Source organism: Aedes aegypti, chromosome 2 (genome assembly GCF_002204515.2).
Source record: "Aedes aegypti strain LVP_AGWG chromosome 2, AaegL5.0 Primary Assembly, whole genome shotgun sequence".
In the NCBI taxonomy this organism is placed as follows: Eukaryota; Metazoa; Arthropoda; class Insecta; order Diptera; family Culicidae; genus Aedes; species Aedes aegypti.
This window is the reverse complement of record NC_035108.1, coordinates 50,445,684-50,471,206: the sequence shown is the minus strand read 5'-3', so window position 1 is coordinate 50,471,206 and position 25,523 is coordinate 50,445,684. Positions and strand designations below refer to the sequence as shown.

Here is a 25,523-nt window from a genome sequence, read left to right as displayed (position 1 = left end):
GTATGAATAAAAAACTTTTCGAACATGTAGTACTTACTATTTTCGAACATGAGCAGTGACTGAAGCTGCACGTTAAGAAATTTCCATTCAGAGTGCAGAGTGATTCTGCACGTAAAGCATAATCTATTCAGAGTGACGCTTAAAATTAATGCAATCATGCATATGAAGAAAATGCATGGAATCTAATCGATTACGCGACAATTTGCACAAATCATGGAGGTGCTGTTATTTGACAAGATTTGTAGTGTAATTTTGCGATTAGTCTGGTATTCTCTCTATGTCTATGATTTTGTGATGATGGTACATCAAAGAATTTTCTGGGTGGTTTTCGGCCTTCGCCAACGCCGATGATTTTTTAAATACTAGCTTAACATTTATGAAGAGATCTTGAGATTGCAGCTATCAAATTTGGAACCACATATTTTCTAGCACCTTCTAGTACTGAGATTCTGGTGAAATTGCGGTAGAATTTTGATGCTCCTCGTGTGTTTCATGCTGTTATGTTGAATTCCGATGTTCTAAGTGTTTCTGTGATATTCTCGTTATTTTGGTAGGGTTTCTGATAGTATCCTTGGAATGTCTAGAACTTAGAATGTAGAGATTTTTATAAGAATTGTAGTTATTCCATTGGTAGTCGTTAGAATTCAATGAGGATCTCCTCTAAAACACCAGGGTTCCCTTTGAAATTATTAAAATTCTAAACGATTCCACAAAAAATCCAATTGAAATCTATAAAATATTTACCGACACTCAAAACGTTTATATTAAAGCTTTACTTTGAAATTCCAACGGAACTGGAGATCAACGGAATCTTAAAGGTTTTTACAATAATTACAAAGATTGATTTTCGGAATTACAAATATTCACACAATAATTCGCAGGAATCCCACCGCAATCTCATAGATTCTTACAGAAATACCGTCTCAAAGATACCCACAGAATTCCAAGAGATTAATATTCGGAATCCCATTCCCACCCCAATTCTAGAGTTTTTACCAGATTCCTAATATTTCTGCAATACTTCTAGAATGGTATTTAAATTTTCAGAATTATCATAAAAAATCCGACATCCCTATCGGAATCTCAAAGTTCCTACAGGAATTCCGGAATACAAAAGGAAATCTGAGGTGTCAGAATTTACACGTAAAATTTAGAATTACTTTATCAATATCTGAATTCCTACCGACATCCTAAAATTCCTAGAAAATAACATAATTATCGTAATGCCTGAATTCACACGGATATTACAAATTGCTACTGCCGGTAATCTTACCGGAATCTCAGAATTGGCGGAGCGAAAGTTTTCGTAACCTCAGAATTCCTTTGCTAAACTCAAAATACCTTCCGATACATCAAAACTCATATCGTTTTCCCATGATTTTTACTCAAAAGTAAATTATTCCATTCAATTCCGCAAACTCAAAGCATGTGTAGCAACCTCTGAAGCTAACTACCAGTAGCTTTGTAGTAAATGCTACCTTTATTCATAGCAATGCGTTGTTTGTAGTATGTTCGAAAGGTGTAGAAAGGAAAATGACACAAATATGTTCCACTCGTGTTCCACATATAGCGTTTACTACCGAGAATGTAGTAAACTCAACTTTACTACATTTTATTCATACGGCCCATTGGGTCCGATCCCTCCGAAACATTTTTTTCGGGCTCTACTTCTTTTTCGGGATTGTCGGGATTCATAGTTGCTCGAAATCAAGAGTTAATGCACCCTATTTCAAAAAATTAAAACATATGATTTTTTTTTTAACTTGGAGGCTCTTTGTGAGTTGGATAATACAGTATCGGTCATTCCATAACAAAAAATATTGCAAACTAGACGACATAAACGAACTTCTTCTTCTTCTTCCTGGCATTACGTCCCTACTGGGACAGAGCCTGCTTCTCAGCTTATTGTTCTTATGAGCACTTCCACAGTTATTAACTGAGAACCTACTGTGCCAATGACCATTTTTGCATGCGTATATCGTGTGGCAGGTACGAAGATACTCTATGCCCTGGGAAGTCGAGAAAATTTCCAACCCGAAAAGATCCTCGACCGGTGGGATTCGAACCCACGACCCTCAGCTTGGTCTTGCTGAATAGCTGCGCGTTTACCGCTACGGCTATCTGGGCCCCTTCAGCTACTTCTTATGATGCAGGGCTGATAGTGACTGACTGCTTTGAAAATAGAAACATTAGAGACTTCATGTCTGAAGAATGAGTCCAGACAAGAACCAATAAGAAACCAAACATAAACCAGGAGATGATACTTTTCATTGGTAGTCGTTAGAATTCAATGAGGATCTCCTCTAAAACACCAGGGTTCCCTTTGAAATTATTAAAATTCTAAACGATTCCACAAAAAATCCAATTGAAATCTATAAAATATTTACCGACACTCAAAACGTTTATATTAAAGCTTTACTTTGAAATTCCAACGGAACTGGAGATCAACGGAATCTTAAAGGTTTTTACAATAATTACAAAGATTGATTTTCGGAATTACAAATATTCACACAATAATTCGCAGGAATCCCACCGCAATCTCATAGATTCTTACAGAAATACCGTCTCAAAGATACCCACAGAATTCCAAGAGATTAATATTCGGAATCCCATTCCCACCCCAATTCTAGAGTTTTTACCAGATTCCTAATATTTCTGCAATACTTCTAGAATGGTATTTAAATTTTCAGAATTATCATAAAAAATCCGACATCCCTATCGGAATCTCAAAGTTCCTACAGGAATTCCGGAATACAAAAGGAAATCTGAGGTGTCAGAATTTACACGTAAAATTTAGAATTACTTTATCAATATCTGAATTCCTACCGACATCCTAAAATTCCTAGAAAATAACATAATTATCGTAATGCCTGAATTTACACGGATATTACAAATTGCTACTGCCGGTAATCTTACCGGAATCTCAGAATTGGCGGAGCGAAAGTTTTCGTAACCTCAGAATTCCTTTGCTAAACTCAAAATACCTTCCGATACATCAAAACTCATATCGTTTTCCCATGATTTTTACTCAAAAGTAAATTATTCCATTCAATTCCGCAAACTCAAAGCATGTGTAGCAACCTCTGAAGCTAACTACCAGTAGCTTTGTAGTAAATGCTACCTTTATTCATAGCAATGCGTTGTTTGTAGTATGTTCGAAAGGTGTAGAAAGGAAAATGACACAAATATGTTCCACTCGTGTTCCACATATAGCGTTTACTACCGAGAATGTAGTAAACTCAACTTTACTACATTTTATTCATACGGCCCATTGGGTCCGATCCCTCCGAAACATTTTTTTCGGGCTCTACTTCTTTTTCGGGATTGTCGGGATTCATAGTTGCTCGAAATCAAGAGTTAATGCACCCTATTTCAAAAAATTAAAACATATGATTTTTTTTTTAACTTGGAGGCTCTTTGTGAGTTGGATAATACAGTATCGGTCATTCCATAACAAAAAATATTGCAAACTAGACGACATAAACGAACTTCTTCTTCTTCTTCCTGGCATTACGTCCCTACTGGGACAGAGCCTGCTTCTCAGCTTATTGTTCTTATGAGCACTTCCACAGTTATTAACTGAGAACCTACTGTGCCAATGACCATTTTTGCATGCGTATATCGTGTGGCAGGTACGAAGATACTCTATGCCCTGGGAAGTCGAGAAAATTTCCAACCCGAAAAGATCCTCGACCGGTGGGATTCGAACCCACGACCCTCAGCTTGGTCTTGCTGAATAGCTGCGCGTTTACCGCTACGGCTATCTGGGCCCCTTCAGCTACTTCTTATGATGCAGGGCTGATAGTGACTGACTGCTTTGAAAATAGAAACATTAGAGACTTCATGTCTGAAGAATGAGTCCAGACAAGAACCAATAAGAAACCAAACATAAACCAGGAGATGATACTTTTCAAGTGTTTGTTTTAGATAATCCGACCACACATTTCTCTTATCATGTTTTTAACAGTGTTTGGAATTTCGTCGTGACATTACGACAAGAATGACTGCTTGTAATACTGTGTTCTTTTTTCATGATTTTCTCCAAGAATTTCATCAGGAACTAATTCAGGTATTTTGAAAGATTCCTGTAGATATTTATCGGAAGATTTCTGCAGGAGTTCATATAGTGATTTTACGAACTTTTAAAGAAATTCCTCCAAGAATTTCGTTTAAGATATGCATAAGAGTTCAATCAGCTTTGTTCTCCAAGGATCATCCCAGAAATCGGTTCAGAAAAAGCTTCACGAACTGTTTCAGCAAATTCTCCAAATAATCGTACAGAAATTTCCCAGGGAAGCCCAAAATAGCTTGATCCATTGATAATTTTATTTATTTTCCTATGAATGCGTCCTAAAATAATTTCGGAAATTTTCTGGGAGTTAAATTAATAAATTATTAAACAACACTTACAAATGACAGGAATGGCTCTACGGATTTCTTATGAATTCTTACAACATTTTTGCTCATGATTTCTTTAAGATTTAAGCAAAAAATTTCTGTAAGAAATTCAGAAATTATCTGAAGCATTCCTTTACAAAAAATCAAATATTTATATGTCCAATAAATATGTCTCTATTTAGAAAATAATCAAGGAATTTATTGAAAACCTTCTGAAGAAATTTCTGAAAAATGGCGGGAATTTTTTCTAAAGACAATTCTTAAGTAAACCCTAATCAGGGCTGGTAGCGACTGAGTGCATTGATAATAGGAACTTCAGTCTTATGCTTGCAAATATAGATAATAATACCAAACAGGTACAAACAGGAACAAACAAGAAACCGAATGTGAACCAACACTATGTAGAATATACAGGAACCACTAACACAAAAAGAATCCAAATTGGATAAAGATAAGGATAAAAGGATAAAGATAAAGAGATAAAAGTTTCCATTTTTTTTTTTCAGAACATCCAACCAGACATTTTTGTTTGAGTTTATTTTTTGGAATTACAATCCAGCTCATATTAATGTCTGCATTATTTTTCCAGCAACTTCATCAAGCATATACTGGTATTTTTCCAAGAAATATATTAACTTATTCTTCAAAGGCTTTCTTAAGAAATTCTTTCATGAAATTTGTTCAAGATATCTTCAAGACCTTAAATCTGAAATTTTCTAAGGATAACCCCAGAAATAACTCTACAAACTCTACCATGAACTTCTTTAGGAAATCGTCCAAAGAATTTATCACAAATGTTTCAAGAAAACTCTGGAGTTCATTCAGTGATTCTTCAGTGTCTTAAAGATTTCAAGGGCTTATTCACAAATTTCATAACGCTGAAGGGGGTGGGTGGGTGTCCTCGCGATGTTACGGCTCATACAAAATTTCTGGAATATTCATACAAAAAGCATTACGAAGGGGTGGGTGGGTGTCAAAAATGGTCATTTTCAGCGTTATGAAATAAATGAATGAGCCCCAATCAAGAATTTCTATAAGGATACATGTAAAAATTACTTTAGAGATTCCTCCTATGATTTCTTCAGAAAGTTTCCAGATATTTACCACTTCTCGTAGAATTTACTCAGGCTTTTTTTCAGGGCATTGTAAAAAAATAAAACATTTATGAAGAAATCCCTGAAAAACCTAAAATTATGACTTTAAAAAAATAATAATCGAAGAAACTTCTGTAGAAATTCCTGATAATCTCTCACGATGATCCCTGAAAAACTCCCTAGCTTCTGAAGGAAGTCTTGCAGGTTTTAGTAGATGAACTTGTAGGATGGTTTAATAAAAAATCATTTGAATCCTTCGATGAAATCCTGCATGGTTTTCTGGATGTGGATGCACTAGGGAAATTGCTCGAGAAATTATTGGAAGAACTGCAGTAGTAATTACTACGTGAAGTGAATGTGGAATGTCGAAATGCATCTAGTTGCTTCTTGAGAAACCTTTGACCCAATTTATTGAGAAAATCGAGAAAGAAAGATTTTGATAGATTTCTTTAAATAACCCTGACGGAATTTATCAAGCAATTTCTAGAAGAAACTCCTTATGATTTTTTTTTTAAAAATCTTCAACATTAACTGGAAAAATAACTGAATACAAAATCGGCATATAAACTCCTTAATGGACTCGTTTTTTTTAGATTTTCTTGGTAAACCCCGGTACAAACTGAAGAAATTGGTTGAACCTCGATTGTAGAAAAAGCTAGAAGAAAATATGGAAAATTTTTTAGAGTATTTCCTGTTAAAATTTGCAAACAAATTAACGTTTAAGAGCTAAAGAATTGTTCCTAGAAAATTACTTTCAGCATCCCTTGAGAAATCGCTGGACGAATCTCTGGACGATTGAGAGAATGTCTCTGGATGAAATCCCTAGATATTGCTAGAGAGATCCCTGGAGGAGTTCCTGAAAATATTCTAGAAGAAATGTTTCGCACCAGGATTAATTCACAAAGAGAAAAAGGAAAATAAAGTGACTTCAGAGACCTACATCAAAAATAGATAACGTTTCTAGACTTACATTAAACTAGGGATCAAGTCCTTAACAAGAGAGCTACTACCAGCCCTGCAAATGTACAAAATACGCTAAATCGAATGCAGTTCAAACGAATCCTACAAAATTGGGAAAATGGTGTTTACAATCGCATTGTGCATAAGCATAACAACATTGTCATTACGGAAAACATTATGCCGCTGCCCCTAACCTTAACAATAACAATCTCGAATCGCGTATTTTCGGCACATAATTTTGTAATCCTGTAATACTGGTAATACTTTTTCTCTTACCTTGTGTGTAGTATGTATTTTCGATGATGAACTTGAAGTTTTGTTGTAATTTAAGAGTAGAAACTGCCTCGATGCAGCGGGATTTTTTTACTCACGGACCGACGAGTTGAAGAATTGAATACAGAGTGTCGAACAAACCAAAACAGAACATAATAAACCGATATCGTGGTTGACAGCGTTATGAACAAACTAACAAACTAGTTTGTTTTGAACTATTTTTAAGGTTGGTATTCACCCAACCAAAAAATCAGTTTATTTGTACCTAAAGTTTCAATTTGATTTAACCTAAAATTACAGTTTATCTTTTTCAAAACAAACTGTTTTCTTCAAAATAATTTTTGATAAATACAAACTAGTTTTTGGTTGAATATAGCAAGGTTCTTAGTTTGAAACAACTATGATACAATTAAAAACAAATGTTTATTTTAGGTGAAAATTACCCAAAAAACAGCAAGGTTGAAACGAATAATTTTCCATTTGAAAACAACCATATTCGTAGTTTGAATTTCAATCAAATTTTTAGTTGTTTCAAACTAGCTTCATTTCTCTCCGTGTATATGTAAATTGTCTCTATTCCCTTATTAATAGAAAATCAAAACTTTGCCTTAAGAACAAGCTTTTGAAATTCAAACAAATTTTCAGGCTAGACATGTTGTATGCTGTACCAATATGGACTAGCTGTTGTAATACCAGGAAGAAAGCTCTGCAGAGGATTAAAAATAAAATTTTGAAAATGATTCTGAAGCTTCCTCCCTGGCATAGTACCAATGAGTTTCATAGAATATCCAATGTTGAAACATTGGAACAAATGTCAAATAAAATAATAAATAATTTCAGGCAAAAATCGTTACAGTTTCCTATTGTCACGATTAATGCGTTATATATTTAGGTTAGGCTAAGTTAAGTATATTGAAAACGAGTTTTTTTTTCTCTTATAAGCAGGTGAAATCAACTCACCTGCAGAGTTGCTTAATATCAATCAGATCAGCTGATGGCTGATGCTCTAAAACTATCCATATCACTTGCGAGCTATCAATATCACTTTGATTTGACAACCAAAAGCAGCGATGCGGCAGCGCACTCTAGATCATAATCACTGCAGAATGAGTGACCACGTGGTAATTATCCATGCTATTATTGTTTTTCAGTGACCAACATATAGTTTCAATATATCTGAAGCACTGTAAAAAATAGCGTACTGATAATTTACCATTTTATTTGCTTAACTTAAGGCTAAACTTAACCCATCAGTGATATCCATAGTCTATCGCCATCAATGCACTGGTGATGAAGTAGGCAGCATGATGTTGATGTGATATAAATTGATCCGAATTGTATCGCAGTCGGCCTGTTCAAATCAGCAATTTTTATGCGTTGATAGTGACACCAAGCAACTCTGCTCACCTGTAAAACATCTGAACTACTACTGCAAATGAAATGTAATATATTGCTAACAAAATCAATAACTTTTTCACAATCTTCGGATTGCTTTGCAGTCTTCGGCAATGTTGTATATCGTAGAAATACCTATCGGGATCTGTGTTCATATTTTTTATAGAGGTCAATAGGCGACCTCTGACGATTTTTCTTTGTAAGTGTAAGTTTTCCCGTAGTAAATCCCATATAAACTTTAAACGGCTGGCGCTAATATATAGTTTCTTCGATCGAGCTGAAATTTGCAATCCAAAAAGTGAACTGGAGCGAGAATTTAAATTTTTCATATAACCGAGTCCCAGGCTAGTACTCATTCCTTAGAACTTTGTATCTATGCCAATCGGCATGCTTTTCATAGCTTCCATAATTAACTTTCCGTCGGCAGAAAAAAATACTGATGTTTTTTTGTTCTGATTTGTTCTAGGCGATGATTCTAATGTCAGCAGCAATCCTTCTATGGATGCCGTTAAGCATTCGAGAAATCACTGCATACGCCGTCGAGAAGATCGTTGAACCGGAAAATCCCATCACCAATGAGAATATGTACGCCGACTATCCGTATCTTCGCGAGTTGGACATGAGCTATCAAACGGCATTCGACTTTCCAATGCATCAGGTTCTTCTGGATCACGAACGACTATCGGCATACATTTGCAATTATTGCGGAATCCAATCAATCTACAATCAATCTCTATCCAAACTGCCACACCTAACGTTGATTGTGTTGAAACATAACGCTCTAAAGTACGTGCATCCTGATTCATTCCAGCACAACTCCCGACTGGATCATATAGATTTATCAGGCAATCAGCTGGTAACGATTAACTCACAAGCCACTCTGCGACATATATCTTCAGTATCGATATTAAATCTGAGTCAAAATAGGAAACTGGATATCAATCGAGTGAAGCTAGAATGCGATAGACTAATGATTTTCAGCTGTAACAATTGCGCAACAACCTACCTGGACCGAAATTCGTTCGCTGGCATGTCCAGACTTTCACACATTAACTTCAATGAGAATATGGTCGATCAGATCCATTACGATGCACTGGAATGGTTGAGTTATTTGAAAACTCTTAACATCGATGGGAACCGTAATTTAACGATGTTGAGCTTCTCGTCAAATTCGTTAAAATGGTTAAGTGCCGAAAATTGTTCACTGGAAGGAACTTTGCAAACATCCCATCTACCAGAGCTGAAAACCATCAATGTGCGGGGAAACCGCATTACAAACTTGGATGAGCTTAGTCTCGTAACTAATCGGAAGATCAACACTTTACTGTTGGACGACAACGAACTTGAAAAAATACCAAAGATACTCATAAAGCTACCAGAGTTGCAGCGCCTTTGCCTCGACCGAAATCTTTTGCAACCGTATGAAAATATCGATGAAGCAGCTTTAGTGTATAAAAAACGATTTTTGAGGCAGAATTGTTCTCAAGACGATATCTTCCATCACAAGTTTGAGTACTATCTAACGAATAAAAACGGAGTGGCAGTTTACAAGAAGAATCCAGTACACAGTGTTTCCAATAATGGTGCCACGATAGATCTATCAGGCCGGAATATTGTTTTCATCGAACAAGATTACCTCATCGACTATGCAAATGTATTGGAATTTATGTTTGACAACAATCAACAGTTTGACTTCAAGGAATCGATGCCGTTCCTTGAGAGCTATTCTGTCGAAATTTTGTATATGCGGAACTGCTCAATTACTGCTCTCAACAGCTCTACATTCGAGAAACTTCCAAAACTTACTTCCCTGCATCTTCAAGGCAATCAGATTCTATCACTTCAAGGTACATCATTTTATCCACAACATGGACTGACATACATAAACTTGGCCGGGAATAATCTTCAGTTGATATCGATTACAGCGTTTCTATTACTCGGTTTATTGAAAGTACTTATTTTGGACGATAATCAACATTTTTGGAGAACTAACAGAAGGCATTTTCTTATAAGCACATCGATAAGCAATCTAAGCTGTGAAAACTGTGGAGTTGAACAATTGACCGACGAAACTTTCAATATGATGCCAAATTTGCGAGCGCTGAACTTGCATAATAATAATTTGAAATCCTTCGATCTCAATCCTCTGAATGAACTGGAAACACTTTGTATAGATGACGCATATCTCGACGATACAACTCTTCATAAACTTGAAAAGCACTTCGACCGAGTGACTGAGCTAGAAGCTGGCTGTAAAAAGCAAAGTTTATCCAGGCTATTGAGAAGTAAAATCAATAGCAGAAATATTCTTTATGATATTGCTGACGCAACTGCGATGACAGATGCCACGGAGGAAACGATCATTGAGAGATCTTTTGCCGGAAGTACATTTGAGAGTTTTGCCCGTAGATCAGCTGGTCAGGCGATCGGTCTTAATATATTAGTAATTCTAATTACGTCGCTGCTGACATTCCAACTTTATGGATCGCACTCACACATACATAGTGTGAGGGAGCAGAATTTACTTCATAATGAGCCTGTGCATGCTATAAAATGTTTGACTTTTACTGTGCGCCCTGTTTTCAAGTTGCCCGTGAGAGAGAGAGAGACAGAACCAACACACGGCGCACAGTAAAAGTCAAAAGAACAAAAGGATTTATGGCACGTCCAGAGGCTCATGAGCCTCTGTACGTGCCATAAATTCTTTTGTTCTCACGACTTTTACTGTGCGCCGTGTGTTGGTGCTGTCTCGCTCTCTCATGGGCAATTTGAAAACAAGGCGCGTAGTAAAAGTCAAACGTTTTATAGTACCGTCGTGCGGGGTGACATTGGTCCATAAGGGTGACTTTGGGCCAAGATTTTTACAGCAAACTAAAACCAGAATAATGAAAACAATGTGGCAAGCTTGAAGAATACGTTATAAATAGCCACTGGATGGTCATGGATTAGTTTTTTGCCTCCCGTGCTAGTCAAGAGATGCATCGAAAAGGGCGGTCAAAGTCACCCCCTAGGACCAATGTCACCCCGCACGGCGGTATGCATAGGCTCATATTGAGGTGAAAATGAACCGAAGTCACCCCACGAATTTTCAAGTGAACAAATCTATAAAACCAAACATCGAATGGTGCTGGAAATTACATCGGCTTTTCTACACATATGTATGGAAAGTGACAAATGAAAAATGTAAGATTTGCGCCTTATTGTGAATTTTAGAATGGCCCTTTCTGGATGTTATTCGAAGCTTCTTAGTTTTAGGCTAAAGCGACCATATATGTCCCGTGAAACGCGATACGCCCTGTCAGATCTCGTTCTCAATCAAACATTGTTCGTATTGGATATGTATTCCACAATCATTTTAGGACTACATCATGTTCTGAATACTTATTTCAGTAAAACGAATAGGTTTGACGCTGTTATATCATGCGAACATTGCGCTGACGTCTGGTCACTTTATTTTAGGCACCTTTTAATCAATCTAGGCTGTATTGTAAGGTATGAGCAAGGGTTTTGACTCTCTACATTAGAAAATATAATATAACAAAAAAGGTTTGGCGCTCTGATTGGACAGAATATGACAATCGTCAGCAGCGTCGTGCATCGCAGCAAAAAACTAAGGAAAAGGCCCAAAAACGGAAGAAAGCGAATAAACACAGAGGCCATAACAACAGTATCAATCGAAAAACAAACTCCATTTTTTCAATAACTCCCTCCAAGCACACCAGAAGTAAAAATGCACGCGAAAATATGAAAAACAATACTTCACAAAAATGGTTCAACTACAACGATAGCAACATGAAGCGCAGAAGCAATGGAGCGGTTTCTAATGGTCTTCCCTCGGATAAGGATTTACTCTCAGCAGCAAAGCTGACTTTTTCCAAGCCTCCAGTTAAGCAACGTGGGATCAAATTTCAGAGAGGCGAAATTTTGAATCCGTATCCTGTCGATGATGCATTCCCTTCGTGCTCAACATCTAGTTCGAACTGGTTGTTTGGTCCTGCCTTAAGAAACTCCTTTTCGCAGCATTGTTCCTCGTGCTCCTGTGAAAAAACGTGTTTTCGATCAACTTGACGCAGTCCTCAGACGTAGACCCTGACGATCCAATCGTGGCTGACGAACAACTAGTTGGTAATATTTTAAATAATGACAATGTATCTAATAATAGATCTGAACTTTCAAATAATGTTATGCAAAGGGATGTGTTACCATCAACTTCTTCAGAAGCAAATGCTACCGAAATTTTAGTATATTGCCAAAATTTTAATCGCATGAAGAGTGCATCTAAAATGAACGAAATTTATAAAAGAATTCTAACTTCATCCTTCTCAGTTGTTATGGGCACTGAAACTAGTTGGAATGAAAATATTAAAAGTGAAGAAGTTTTTGGTAATAGTTTTAATGTGTTCAGAGATGACCGAGATTTGGTCCTTACCCAAAGAATGTCTGGTGGTGGAGTTCTCATCGCAATATCTACTAAATTCAATTCAGAATTAATTATTTCATCAAAACATAAAGAATTTGAACATGTGTGGGTGAAAGCACACATCGCCGGAGAAACACATATATTTGCTTCTGTGTATTTTCCGCCAGACCAAGCTTGCAAATCATCATATGAAATTTTCTTTCAAACTGCTGATGAAATTGTATCCCAGTTATCTCCAGAATTCAAAGTGCATATCTATGGCGACTTTAATCAGCGAAATGCTGATTTTATTCGTGATTCCGAAAACGAAAGCATTCTGCTTCCGGTTGTCGGTGAAAATGAATCATTACAATTTATTTTTGAAAAAGTTGCATTTTTAGGTTTAAATCAAATAAATCATGTGAAAAACTGGCAAAACTGTTATTTGGACTTCTTATTCTCAAACATTATGGATGATTTCGGTATGAATGAATCTGTTTCTCCACTATGGAAAAATGAAGCATTTCACACAGCTATTGAGTACTCAATTTTTGTTCACAATAATCACAATTCTGACAACTGTGACTTTGAGAATTTCTTTGATTATAAAAACGCTAATTATGACGGAATTAAACAAAAATTAAATAGAATAGATTGGCAATCCGTTTTGAAAAACCAGGGAGATTTAGAAATCGCAGTGACGGATTTTTATTCAATTTTGTCGGAAATTATTCAAATGGAAGTTCCTTTATTGCGAAGACGTCGTAGAAATGGGTCGAAAAACCCTGTTTGGATTAATAAGCAAATAACTAATTTAAAAAATCGTAAGCAAAAGGCTCATAAAATTTACAGGCAACAAAAATCTCGAGAAAGTTTAGAAAATTATTTGTGTATTGCCAACCAACTTAATCAAGCAATATCCGCTGCGCTTGAAGAGTACAACACAAAAATAGAAAATTATTATTATTATTATGTTTTATTTAAGACACTTTACCATTTGTCATGGCATTCGTGTCTGAAAAAAATAGAAAATGATTTAAAATCTTGCCCTAGGAATTTCTTCAATTATGCTAAATCGAAGATGAAGTCTAACAATTTTCCATCTAAAATGACATTGGATGATAGAGCAGCTGATAATCCAGATGGTATGTGCAATCTTTTTGCTACTTTTTTCCAAGAGACTTTTACTAACTTTTCGGATAAAGATCGTGACTTTGAATATTTTTCTAGGTTTCCTGATTTTACAAGCGATATCGGTGTAAGTCAAATACTTTTACAGGACATTTTAACAGGACTGAAGAATTTAGATTCCACCAAAGGATCAGGGCCAGATGGAATCCCACCTATTTTACTGAAAAACTTAGCTAATGAATTTACAGCACCATTATTTTGGCTATTCAACAAGTCACTTGAAATGAGCAGATTTCCAAAAGAATGGAAAAGATCGTATCTCTTACCCATTTACAAGTCTGGTAGAAAATCTGATGTTCGAAATTATCGTGGAATTGCTATTATTTCATCCATTGCAAAACTATTTGAATCAATTATAAATAAAAATGTGTTCAGCCAAATAAAACATAGAATAACGAATACACAACACGGTTTCTATAAAGGTCGTTCTACTACAACAAACCTTTTGGAATTTGTAAATTACACTTTGAATGCAATGGATAGAGGTAACCACGTCGATGCATTTTACACCGATTTTAGTAAGGCATTTGACAGACTAGACATTCCTATGTTGATTTTCAAGCTCAATGAAATGGGAATTGCGATGAGACTCCTCAACTGGATTGAATCTTATTTAACAGATCGCCAACAAATAGTTAGATTTGAGGGAAAAATGTCTAAACCTGTTCACGTTACATCAGGAGTTCCCCAAGGTTCGCATTTAGGTCCATTGTTATTTATATTATTTGTTAACGATATTTCATATGTGCTTAAACATCTTAAAATTCTGATTTATTCCGACGATATGAAGCTTTATATGGAAATCAATAGCAACAAAGATAGCGACATTTATCTGAATGAAATAAGTATATTTGATAAATGGTGTAGCAAAAGCTTACTTCAATTAAACGTCAAAAATGTAATTTAATCACATATAGCAGAAAACGGAATACACCACAGATTACTGTCTCTTTAGGAAATCAAATTGTCATATTAGATTCTAAACTTACCTTTACTGATCATTATAATACGATTATCCATAAAGCAACCAATATGTTGAGCTTTATTAAGCGTTTTAGCTACATTTTTCGGGATCCATATACGATTAAAACCTTGTACATTGCTTATGTAAGATCAGTTCTAGAATATTGTTGTATTGTGTGGTCTCCGCATATAAAAATACATGGTGATAGAATCGAATCAGTACAGAAGCAATTTCTTTTATATGCCTTACGCAAATTAGGCTGGACATCGTTTCCACTGCCATCATACGAGGCTCGATGCATGCTTATCGATATTCAAACCTTAAATGAGCGTCGCGAAATAGCCATGATTTCATTTATCAATGATATTGTATCGCAGCGTATTGATTCCACCAATCTTTGATCATGTTTGAATTTCTACACACCCGCTAGACAGTTAAGAAATCAGAATTTGTTTGCATCAAATAATCACCGAACTAACTATGCAAAATTCGGCCCAATGAATCGAATGATGTCTCTTTATAATCAGCATTGCACAGAAATTGATCTGACCATGTCGCGAACAAAGCTAAGACAATATTTTAATTCCTTAAGATATAATACAACTTAGAATTAAGCAAATGTGTAGTCTACTATTGATTGACGAAATAAATAAATAAATAAATAAATAAATAAAAATATACTCGGAGGATATTGTATTTAATAACCTTTTAACATGTTACTTTACTTTACTAACTACATTAGTTACTATGATTCGTTATCTTCAGTACTTACACAAAACAAAAATCATAAAAATCTACCACAGGTTTTTCATCAGTTTGGTTAATATTGTTGAGCAGAGGTGGACACACCACAACGCAGAACAGGGAACGCGGAATCAGGATTTCGGTAGGAAAGAAAAAAAAAACTACAACTTAACTACTGTACGCTACGAGAACTTTACTACATACGTCTGAACGGATCGCATCACATTACGGATGAATGGCACACTTTCCATTTTCTCTTTCTTCGTCCTATTTGTCCGCCGCACAGTGCGATGAATGTATGGGGATGCAGGACAAAAATCAAAACTGGAAGATCAAGCCATTTGAGCAGCTTGGTATGGAAGGAAAAGTTGTTTCTGGTCAAAAGACCTCCAATTTGCATAAATGGCATATAATATTCGCATAATCGCAAAATTGTCCCAAGCGCCAATTTCATTATTGTCGAAGAAAAACCATGCAGTTTGTACTTTTATTGCCCATGATAATGTTAGAAAATATTTAAAAATATGTCTCTTCCCACTCGTAGCTGTAAAAGTGACTTATACGCCTTCATAAAAATCGATTTATTATTCAATTTTTCAGTTTTTTATTTAAAATTTGAATAAAATCTTGGAAACCACATTTAAAATATATTATTTTAAGCATAAACTTGCTCTGGTGTTATGTCTAGTTGAGCCGAGACCACATAGCGTTGCAAGATTTTCAGACTTTTTATCACAAACAACTCATTTTCATACTTGTGCTGGTCAAGGAGTATACCTAAAAATAATCAAAAATCTCGAAGAGTTGGAGGGGATTGCAGCTGTATCTTTCAGACCGCTCAGAGGACACTCAAAGAAACATGTCTGTGCGTGATTTAGGGTGGAACTCGGTGGAACTTTTGTTGAATCGATAATCAAAGTTACATGTTAGTGTTTCATAAGTTTTATTTCATAGCTAACTCAACGTGCCGATTTCTCATATTCAAAGTTAAAGTTGGTGTTCTTATCACATCAAATATACTTTATCAACCTTCAGTCATGTTCTGTTTTAGATTTTGATTGTATAGATTGGTTTCAACACTCTCCATACTAGTTGAAAGGAATGCTGAAAACATGCGACAAAATTGAGTTTTTCTGCTTCTCCGTCAACTGTCACTTTCGACGCTTGTTGTAGTAGTTTTGATGCATTGTATAACTTTTAAATACTTGTTTCAAGAACGGATACTATCTATAAACACTTGTGGATACTTATTATCGAAGGGTAAAATAACTTGAATTTTTATTTCTGTCTATGGAGGAACGCACTGTGGCGCCGCTGCAACTGCCTTCAGCACCGCCATACTCAAACAGCTACACTCACACATCAAGTGCTGCCGCTTTGCATACGAGGCACAATCATTGCCCACTCCAACAACGTTATCAACAAACCGGCCGAGTTGTACTCCACGATTACTTCTGCTGGATCGCCGAACTTCCCTCCAGTTATCAGTATCCGAAGCCGAGTTTCCACTGTTGGACTCCGTCATTTGCAGCGGCTCCACTTCCTCGCTTGAAGTGTTCGCATCGAAGTATTTTTCTTCTTCTTCACGTTCGTCGACTGTGTTTGATTTCTCCTCCGAATACCAGCTCACCACACTGACTGGTGGTCTTCTCATCGCTGTCTTCTTCTCGCCTTTTTATCGGCCGCGGGCCCTCCACTTTCTTCTCAACCTTCGCTAGCTTCAGCCGATACAACGACCCCGACTTTTCACCAATCACAACTCTCTTACCGAATGCATTACAAATGTCGCAACCATCCTTCTTGAATCTCACTGAAACATCTTTTGATGTCAGTCCGTCCACTGACACAAGTCCAATCGCCAACGACGGAACATACAAGACGTTATTGATCTAGCCATAAAACACACGCTCCTGGCACCCCAACTATCGTCCTTTACTTGCCTCGCGTTTTACCTCACACGCACTCTGTCGTTCGTCTTCTTCTTCTCTTCGCACTCACTTTCTAGCTCCTGCTTTGCTAGCAAAAATGAACGACAGTTGCGACGTAAATGTCGGGCTTGTCGCAAAAGAAGCATCCGCCCAGGAGTCCGCCCACGCCTTGCATTTCGTTTTGCACTACCGTAAAACGGGGTAACTTTGATAATGCGGGTAACTTTGATAGTGCGAGACCCACAACATGTTAAACGAAATAACGAAGTTTCTGTTAATCAGTTAAGCAAAACGAATACAAAAGTAAAGAGTATTAGTATGACACTTCATGTCAAAGCTATTTTCATTGGAATCAAGTGCATTTGAGGCTTTTTATACGAATATTAAAAATTGACACAATTTTAGCATTTTCGAAACGCTTGCAAACAATCTGTTCTACGATCACTATTTGATGTAGTTTTGAATAGTTGGCCACTTATCTTTGACAGCCTAGTTATCATAGAACTTGAATACGGTCTCAAATCTCTTAGCGAATAGCATTTTCACAAACTGGGACCATTTTTGTAATCTAAGTCAGAAATTTCCATATAACGTTAAACGCCTAGAGGTATGCAATGCCCTACAAATGTTCGTTATTCGTTCAATTTTGTTCGATTCATACTCCATTATCAAAGTTACCCCAAAACAGAAAACCAACTTTCGATTATATGAAAAATTATATATCCATTCATAATGAATCTTTTGGAAATCTATCGACTGCAATCGATAGCTAGGATGCCAGTACTTGTTTTAAAAATATAAATTATTATTCTTTGAAACAGCAAGCATAAATATTCAAGGTTTCTTCGAAAAAACTATCAAAGTTACCCCATTTTACGGTACCACACTTTCCATTGCCTTCGTTTCACACATTTCGCCGGAACGTTCTCTCCAACGTTCAAACTCATCGATCAGCTTCGACTTTACTAGCTGCATCGTGATATCGACACTTGCACGACTCTCTAGGGCCGTCACCAATGCTCCGTAGGAGTCGGGCAAGCTGCGTAGAATCATCGCGATCCGCAGTGACTCTTCCAGCGGCTGCCCCGCATTCGACAAACGGTCGAATAAATCGTCTAACACCACCAGATGACTCTCAAAACAACGCACACTCACACACAGCGTTATCACTTTCGCTCTCTCGGAACCTTTTTCCTACGCAAACCGGAACCTTCCATTCGGCACTGCTGGGCCAATAACCTGTTGGGCAGAGGTGGACACACCACAACGCAGAACAGGGTCACCGAAGCAGAACGCGGAACCAGGATTTCGGTAGGAAAGAAAACAACTAATCAAACTACTGTAGGGGAACTGGGGGTAATATGCCCATAGGGGGCAAAACGCGCCACCCTCGATTTGAACGAACGGTGTGGTTTAGAATACTTTTTTTCACCCTAGATTATAGAAAATGGTTGAAAATGCTTCTCTTAATATTTATGTTTATGTTTTTCTCAAGAAAATCGAAAAAAACGTATCAAAACGTTTTTCGCTATTTTCGTTGCAATTTTGTGCGATCTTCAAGGTCAAATTTAAGGGCGATAAATAACCAAATTTCTGAAACTATCGCCGAGAGCCAACTTGTGCACTGTCATAGTCATTGGCGTAGCTAGGATTTTTTTCTGGAGGGGGCCTAGGGGGGCCTAGCAAATACTTGTTTTACAGAAGTAAAGTCGGTCGCAATAATCAAGATTTTCACAAATTTCGTTATTTTAACAGATTTGTATTGTTTTATTTATTTGTCCCATTTCGTGGTACATCATTTATATTTGTAAATTTCAATTTTCGCTACGGAAAAGATTCATTATTGCTGTAATCCAGTTTAAAATCCTTTAGGAATTCTAACAAAAAAAAAATCTCAAAGAATGTCCTTTGTGATGCTTCCACAATTTTTTCATGTATTCAACCATGTGCTTTGAAAAGATTCCTCTGTGAATTCCTACCGGAATTTTTTCATGAATTATTTTCGTACTTTTCAGTGCTGTCTCCATGACTCCTTTACCAGTTTTCACTGAGTTCGCCTGGGATTCCCACAGAAAATTATTCCCAGACTTTCTGATCACCATAAAATTTGTCGAATATTCTCTATCGAATTGCTTAAAAATCTGTTGAAAAATTCCACCAGAAATTCGTTAGAAATTCTTTTAATATTTTAGACTGGAAGGTCCTCTACGTACTACGTACGTGAATTTTTGAAGAAATTTTCCATCAAATTCACTAAGATTTCGCAATTCATTCTTGAACTTCTTAAAAAAAAATCTCCAGAACTTTCGTCGAGAATTCTATCAGGTTCAATAAATAAGCCCAATGGTAATCTCAGGATTCTTCCATAAATACATGTATTATTTAAAAATGTATACACTCTTTATTTTTTGGTTCAAAACTACTCCAGGAAATTATCAATATTTTTAGGGATTGATTTACAAATTCCTCTACGAATCACTCCATACCAGATTTCCAGGGAAACACATGTAAAAAAAATTAAAAGAATTTTGTTGGTATATTTGTTGAAGTTTCATGAACATATTGATGTAGGAAGAACCATACCTTTAGAAATTTCAAACAAACTTTTTCAAAGTGTTTATTACCGATCATTTTGTAGTACTGTAGAAGTTCAACGCGAATATATTGCCGTTTTTTTAAGAACATTACCAAAGATGTATTGAGATTATATTTGTAGTGTAAGATGTTAATGCATTTAAATCTTAGGAGAAACTTTTGCATTACTTTGCAAAATTGTTGAGGAATTCCTGATGAACTTTAAAAAAACAGGAACCATACTATTCGAATTCGGTAATTTTTCAAAACTGCTATAATTTAGCTTATTTTTAATTCTTTAAAATGATGCTTTTTGAAGTATGGAAAGCTTTTTGTACAAGTTTCTTCAAAGCGTCATGCGAAGGAAGGAGAAGCAACGAAATGTTGAAGCTGGGAGAACAAGAGGTAACAATGAAAAATAATTTATAATCTATTCTCTAGAGGTAAATTACATGACTGGTAAACCTCTGTAATGAATTTACAAATAAAACAATTTCCTCAAGAAGTTCTATCAGAATCTTTTTGAGAATTTTCCTTGAAATCGATCCTTCCTTGACCGCTGGTTTTTAGAATCCTGCCAGAAAGCCTCTAGAAATTCTGCCCTCGTATCGCACAAAAATTCAAACCAAGAATATGGATTCTGACAATAATTGGTAACATTATTTCTAGAGAAGTGTTTCAAGGAAGATCAATACAAATTTCTATATGAATAAGTTAATAAATCGTTTCCCTCTTCCCAGTTATTTCGGTACACGTTTGTCTACAGATTCCTTTACCGCTATGCTAATTTCGGAAGCAAAAGTTTTCCTGGGGGTTTTCAACAAATTTTCCCTGAAGATTCGAAGGCAAGAGACATTTAAAAAAAATCTTTCAAATTTTTGAATAAACCTGAAAAAAACAAAAAAAGTAGACATAGTTGGAATGGATGTCCACCAGGAGGAATTGAAGCTTTGAAAGTATGAACATGTCCCACAATATTATTTGACTAAGTTCCAAGAGATTTGCGAAACTTCTGAAGCCACCTTTCAATATTCCTTGAGGATTTTGATTATACTTAAATTCTATTGAGAATATCGAAAAGTTTTATGACAAAATTTTGCTACAAATCTGCTGAAAATCATTCAAATAATCTATGAAATAATAAGTTTTTTTTTTTAAATTGAGTTGAGCAGTAAATTTTTTTTTGTGAAAATACTTCAAACATTGAATTGAAAAGAATTTATCGTTGGAATTAAATACTATGGTCGATTTTGCTACATTTTTTTCGCACCAGGTTAAATTACTGCCATTTATCTGAAGAAAACTTGGCCATGTCGAAATTCCTTGAAGGTTAAGCCTCATTTTTCGACAAAAATTCCCGCTATGTATTGTCTAAAAAATTCCTTTAGTAGTTTTGTCTAATTTTCGGACATTTTACGAGTTGAAGATGATGTTCTTGTATTTGTAATCTTAGTAATATATATTCTTCAGTGAATTCTCATAGGGGAAACCATCATCACCGAACACATGAGAAAACACAATGAAGTGAATATGCTGCTTAATGCTCAAACAGCATTATTTGGATTATTCAGAAAAAATAATTTTAGAAATCAAATTTCCAGGATATTGACGCTTTTTTGTACCACGGTATTTTAGCAACGGAGATGTCGAAAAAAAAATGCACTAATCGCATACAATAAGAAGCTACTTCCAACAGTAACTAATCGATCGACAGCCGGACGATTAAGCTTTCGGTTGTCGCGCGATTCACCGAAGTCAGAACCGCCACACTGATGTTGTGTAAGACAAGCGAGGTTTTCTCTAAAATAACGTAACTACTTACAGAAGAGATTTTTGTCAATAACAAGAGCCATGTACATTGATTCAAAAGTTTTTGGTTCGTCTTATGTTGTTATTTTTTTAATTTCAATTTTTATTATTATCAAAAATTCTGGGGGGGGGCCTGGATGATCCTGGAGGGGGCCAGGCCCCCCTGGCCCCCCTATTCCTACGCCAATGGTCATAGTTTGTATAACATGCAAAAAATATGTTGAATTTGTCCTCAAAAAGCTTATTGAAGGACCTAAACTGTTACCGTCAAGACCTTGAATTCCATGTTTGCTGTGTAAATAGGTGTTTATCTTATAATTTAATACTTAATAGTATAGTAATAGTAAAATAAAGGTTTAAAATTAATTTAAAATACATTGAAAAGTTGAAAATCAGGCACACTCAAAAGTTCAAAAAGACGAATCTAGGGAACAAAATTTGTTAAAACACTCTTACATAACACTATACCCCTCGTACTCACTGCTAAACAGCAAAACGGGCTGCTACATACAATTAAAGGGACCAAGGAGAGAAAATGAGACAAACATGCTGAATTGGGGTAAATGAGAGGTACCTGGCTATTGCTTGATAAGCCAAAGATTCTTTCCACTTTACCTCTTGAGCGAGTCGGAATCTATTTCGTTACGATAAAATCAAAGCCGTGATATAGTGGAATTTTGACTTAGAGTCTGCTGCAAGCGAACATAGAAACTAAAATAGCCCAGGTACCCTCTAATGAAGCCGTATTGTGGAATTCTTGTTCCTATCAGGACCCAAGGGTGCAAGTTCTCACCCACGACCACGCGAAGTACCAGAGCGAATTGGTTATCTACGGGCCGAATTATTCGGAGACTCCAGTTTGCGAAATCTGTGGGTTTTAGAGGTCGAATTAATCCTTCGATCATTGGAGAACACCCATAGATACAGATCGCCGGATTGTGAGGATATACCAGGCGGTTGTGGCAGATAACCCCAAGCAATTGCACGTTGAATCCCTCTCTGCATGCTATTGGGACCAACCATCCAAAGCGTCGCGGAAAAGCACCCCAGCAGGACTTTCCTGCCGATTTGATAGGAATCCACCTAGTCTCCATTCCCAGCAACAAGTAACCCCCCCTCATGTGGCAGACCCCATCGAGAGCAGAGCATCATCACCAAAAGGCCGGCCCAACGACACACTATACAGACACACATACATGTAAGTCAAGAAATAAAAGGTTAAATGATAATTTCCACTTCATTCAGATTGATTGCGAAGGAAAGAACTCCTGAATAGCCAAAATACGCCGACTCTGAGAGAAAGGACACAGGCCCTAGCTTGCCGGCATACAGAGATACAAACGGGTCCCTTTGACCTGCGAATAACAAAACTTTAATCAACTCGTGGGGCAAAACGCCCACCCCTATTTCATAACACAAAAATAGCCGTTTAAATTCAAATTCTACCAAACGTAATGCCATATTAAAGTTACGCGCAATTTTGAACTTTACAAATGTACATTTTTCGCATCAGCATGTATACTATTATTGAACAATAACATCTGAACAAACGCCCGGATGTATGGAATCTATAAACAAGCAAGATTGTGTGCGTACATTTACAGCATGGCTAACGCCGAACTGAAGCGGGACGTTTTACCCCGCAAAACAATACTTATGCAGTTAATCAAGCATTGTTTATGAAAATGATTTATTAAAACCAGAAATGCTAAAATGGATAGCTATTTCTACTATTTGATAGAAAAATGTTTGTTTATCCGACCATCATTAAAAAATGAGCATAATATAATGTGTTTACATATAAAATCAATGTTTTCCTTAATATGGGCAAACTACCCGCATAGAGAAGTACCATTATCTATACTAGACAAACTTTTCCATGAACGTAATGGAAATGGTTACCTATTTTAATAATGGTTCCTATCAAGGTATTTATAGACAGGTACATTGATCTAAGCAGTCAGTGGATGCGGGGAACGATAAGCAGCGAGGGGGTAGAAAATGACAACTGGCGAGTTGGCTGGCTGGCTACTTCCTTTCCCCTCCGCTGATTGATCTCGTTTCCATGGCACAATGATTATTTTATTATGTTTCAAAAACAAATTGAAAATGTGTGCTCTAGCAAAGCCAGATTCCGAGTAGAAAGGTTGGTAAGCGTATTTTCTGGTTTGAATCTATGTCCTATTACAATTATCTATTTCTAGAATGTCGTGATTGTGCATTGAAACGAGATTCATATTCAAAAAAGGACCTACATTGACTAATCCTGTAATTGGTAATCTGATGTGATATGGAAAATGTCAGCTTGTTTGAGACATCAATTGGCCACTGTACTTTACTCGGTTTTATTACGTATTGAGAACGAAGTTTTGAGCAGTGGAGGTGGTTATGATTGGTAACTAAATTATATTCTTCTTTTCAGACTGTTTTTTGCAACGGTGACAGACAAAATAGAGCATAAAACTCATTTTGATCATTTCCATTGATAAAGGAAATCTCATAGATATTTTTTTCGAGTATGGGCAGTACAACCGGCGATTACAGTTACTGCAATGGACATAGGTGTACTATTGTGCCACAACTGTTTTCACATCATGTTACTGAGGGAAATAATTACATTGCATATTAAGGTCTTTAATTGCATCACCATCGAGTCAGCTTCTTGTAATGAAAATGTATGATCAGCACTGAATAATTCAAAAAAGTAATTCGAAAAAAGAATTCTCAAACTGCGGTTGATTGACAGGAAACAAAGCGATGTGGTTTAAGGGGAAACATGTTGCAAGGATCTTAAGGTTTGCTGACTTGATGAAGCATAACAAACCAGCCAGCTGTCTGATTGTTTTCCAATATGGCGGAATGCCCTATTTGACACATTGATCTACCTCCCTTTTAAATACCTTGGTTCCTATGCATTCTTCCGATCAGTGTGGTTTCAACTGAAACGTCAAGCATTTCTGTTACATTATCGGTTACAGTTTACAAATAATCTGGTAATGTCTCCGAACAGGTTAAAAAGCTTTGATCATATAACAACATTTTCAAACTACATCACCTGTAGTTTACGGCTGAGCAGCTGCTGTGAATCTTGCCTCGCATTTTGTCGCAACGTTTTTTTTTACCGCCTAACTCAACTCAATTTGCTGTTTCAAAAATAATCAAAGCTAGTGTGCTGCTAGCCACAGACTTTGGAAATTGAAGTTTTTGGTAAGTTCATTGTGAAAATGCTTAAAAACATACACTAATTTTGCTCCCTCACAACTTATTTCACAGCCAGAAAAATGTCAACGCCCAGCCCAACTGTTCCGGCAATGAAAATTCGACGGACTCGGCATCTTCGGAAGAATCTGTTATTCAAAAGCGTAATGACCACCAATACCAGCAGCAGGAAAAGGAGCGGGGAGCGATTGCACGGGAGTAATATTACACAAAGTAAAAAACAAAGCAGTATTTACCGGGAACAGAATTGGCGTTTAGCAGTAAATAATTCATCCGACCAGACCACAATGGTCGGAAAAAAACGAAGTTTGGCCAAAACTAGTTTTATCGCCTCAATCTATGAAATATGTAATCTGAATATGTTATTTGGCGTTTTTATTGCTTCAGAAGGGGTTATTCACATATAACGTAACTTATTATTTTAAAGTTTTTTTTTATTAAAATGCAATCAAATTTGACTGAAAGCACAAAATTTGTTTGTATTTTAACGAGTTTGATCAAAATATGTATGAAGAATGGTTAAATATATTTTATACCAACTTTGTATGAAAAATATCGTCAAAATGTATGAAAAT

The 25,523-nt window shown here is 36.3% G+C and overlaps 1 protein-coding gene across 1 annotated transcript in view; it reads left to right on the top strand.

Moving 5' to 3' along the window:
• Positions 1-25,150, top strand: part of LOC5565714 (toll-like receptor 13) — a 39,152-nt gene extending 14,002 nt beyond the window's left edge. Inside the window, exons 3-4 of the mRNA XM_021845938.1 lie at positions 8,587-10,655; positions 25,003-25,150. Coding sequence (XP_021701630.1) covers positions 8,590-10,655; positions 25,003-25,150 — 2,214 coding nt within the window. The 5' untranslated portion in view covers positions 8,587-8,589. The remainder of the gene's footprint in view (positions 1-8,586; positions 10,656-25,002) is intronic.
• Positions 25,151-25,523: the final 373 nt, after the last annotated feature.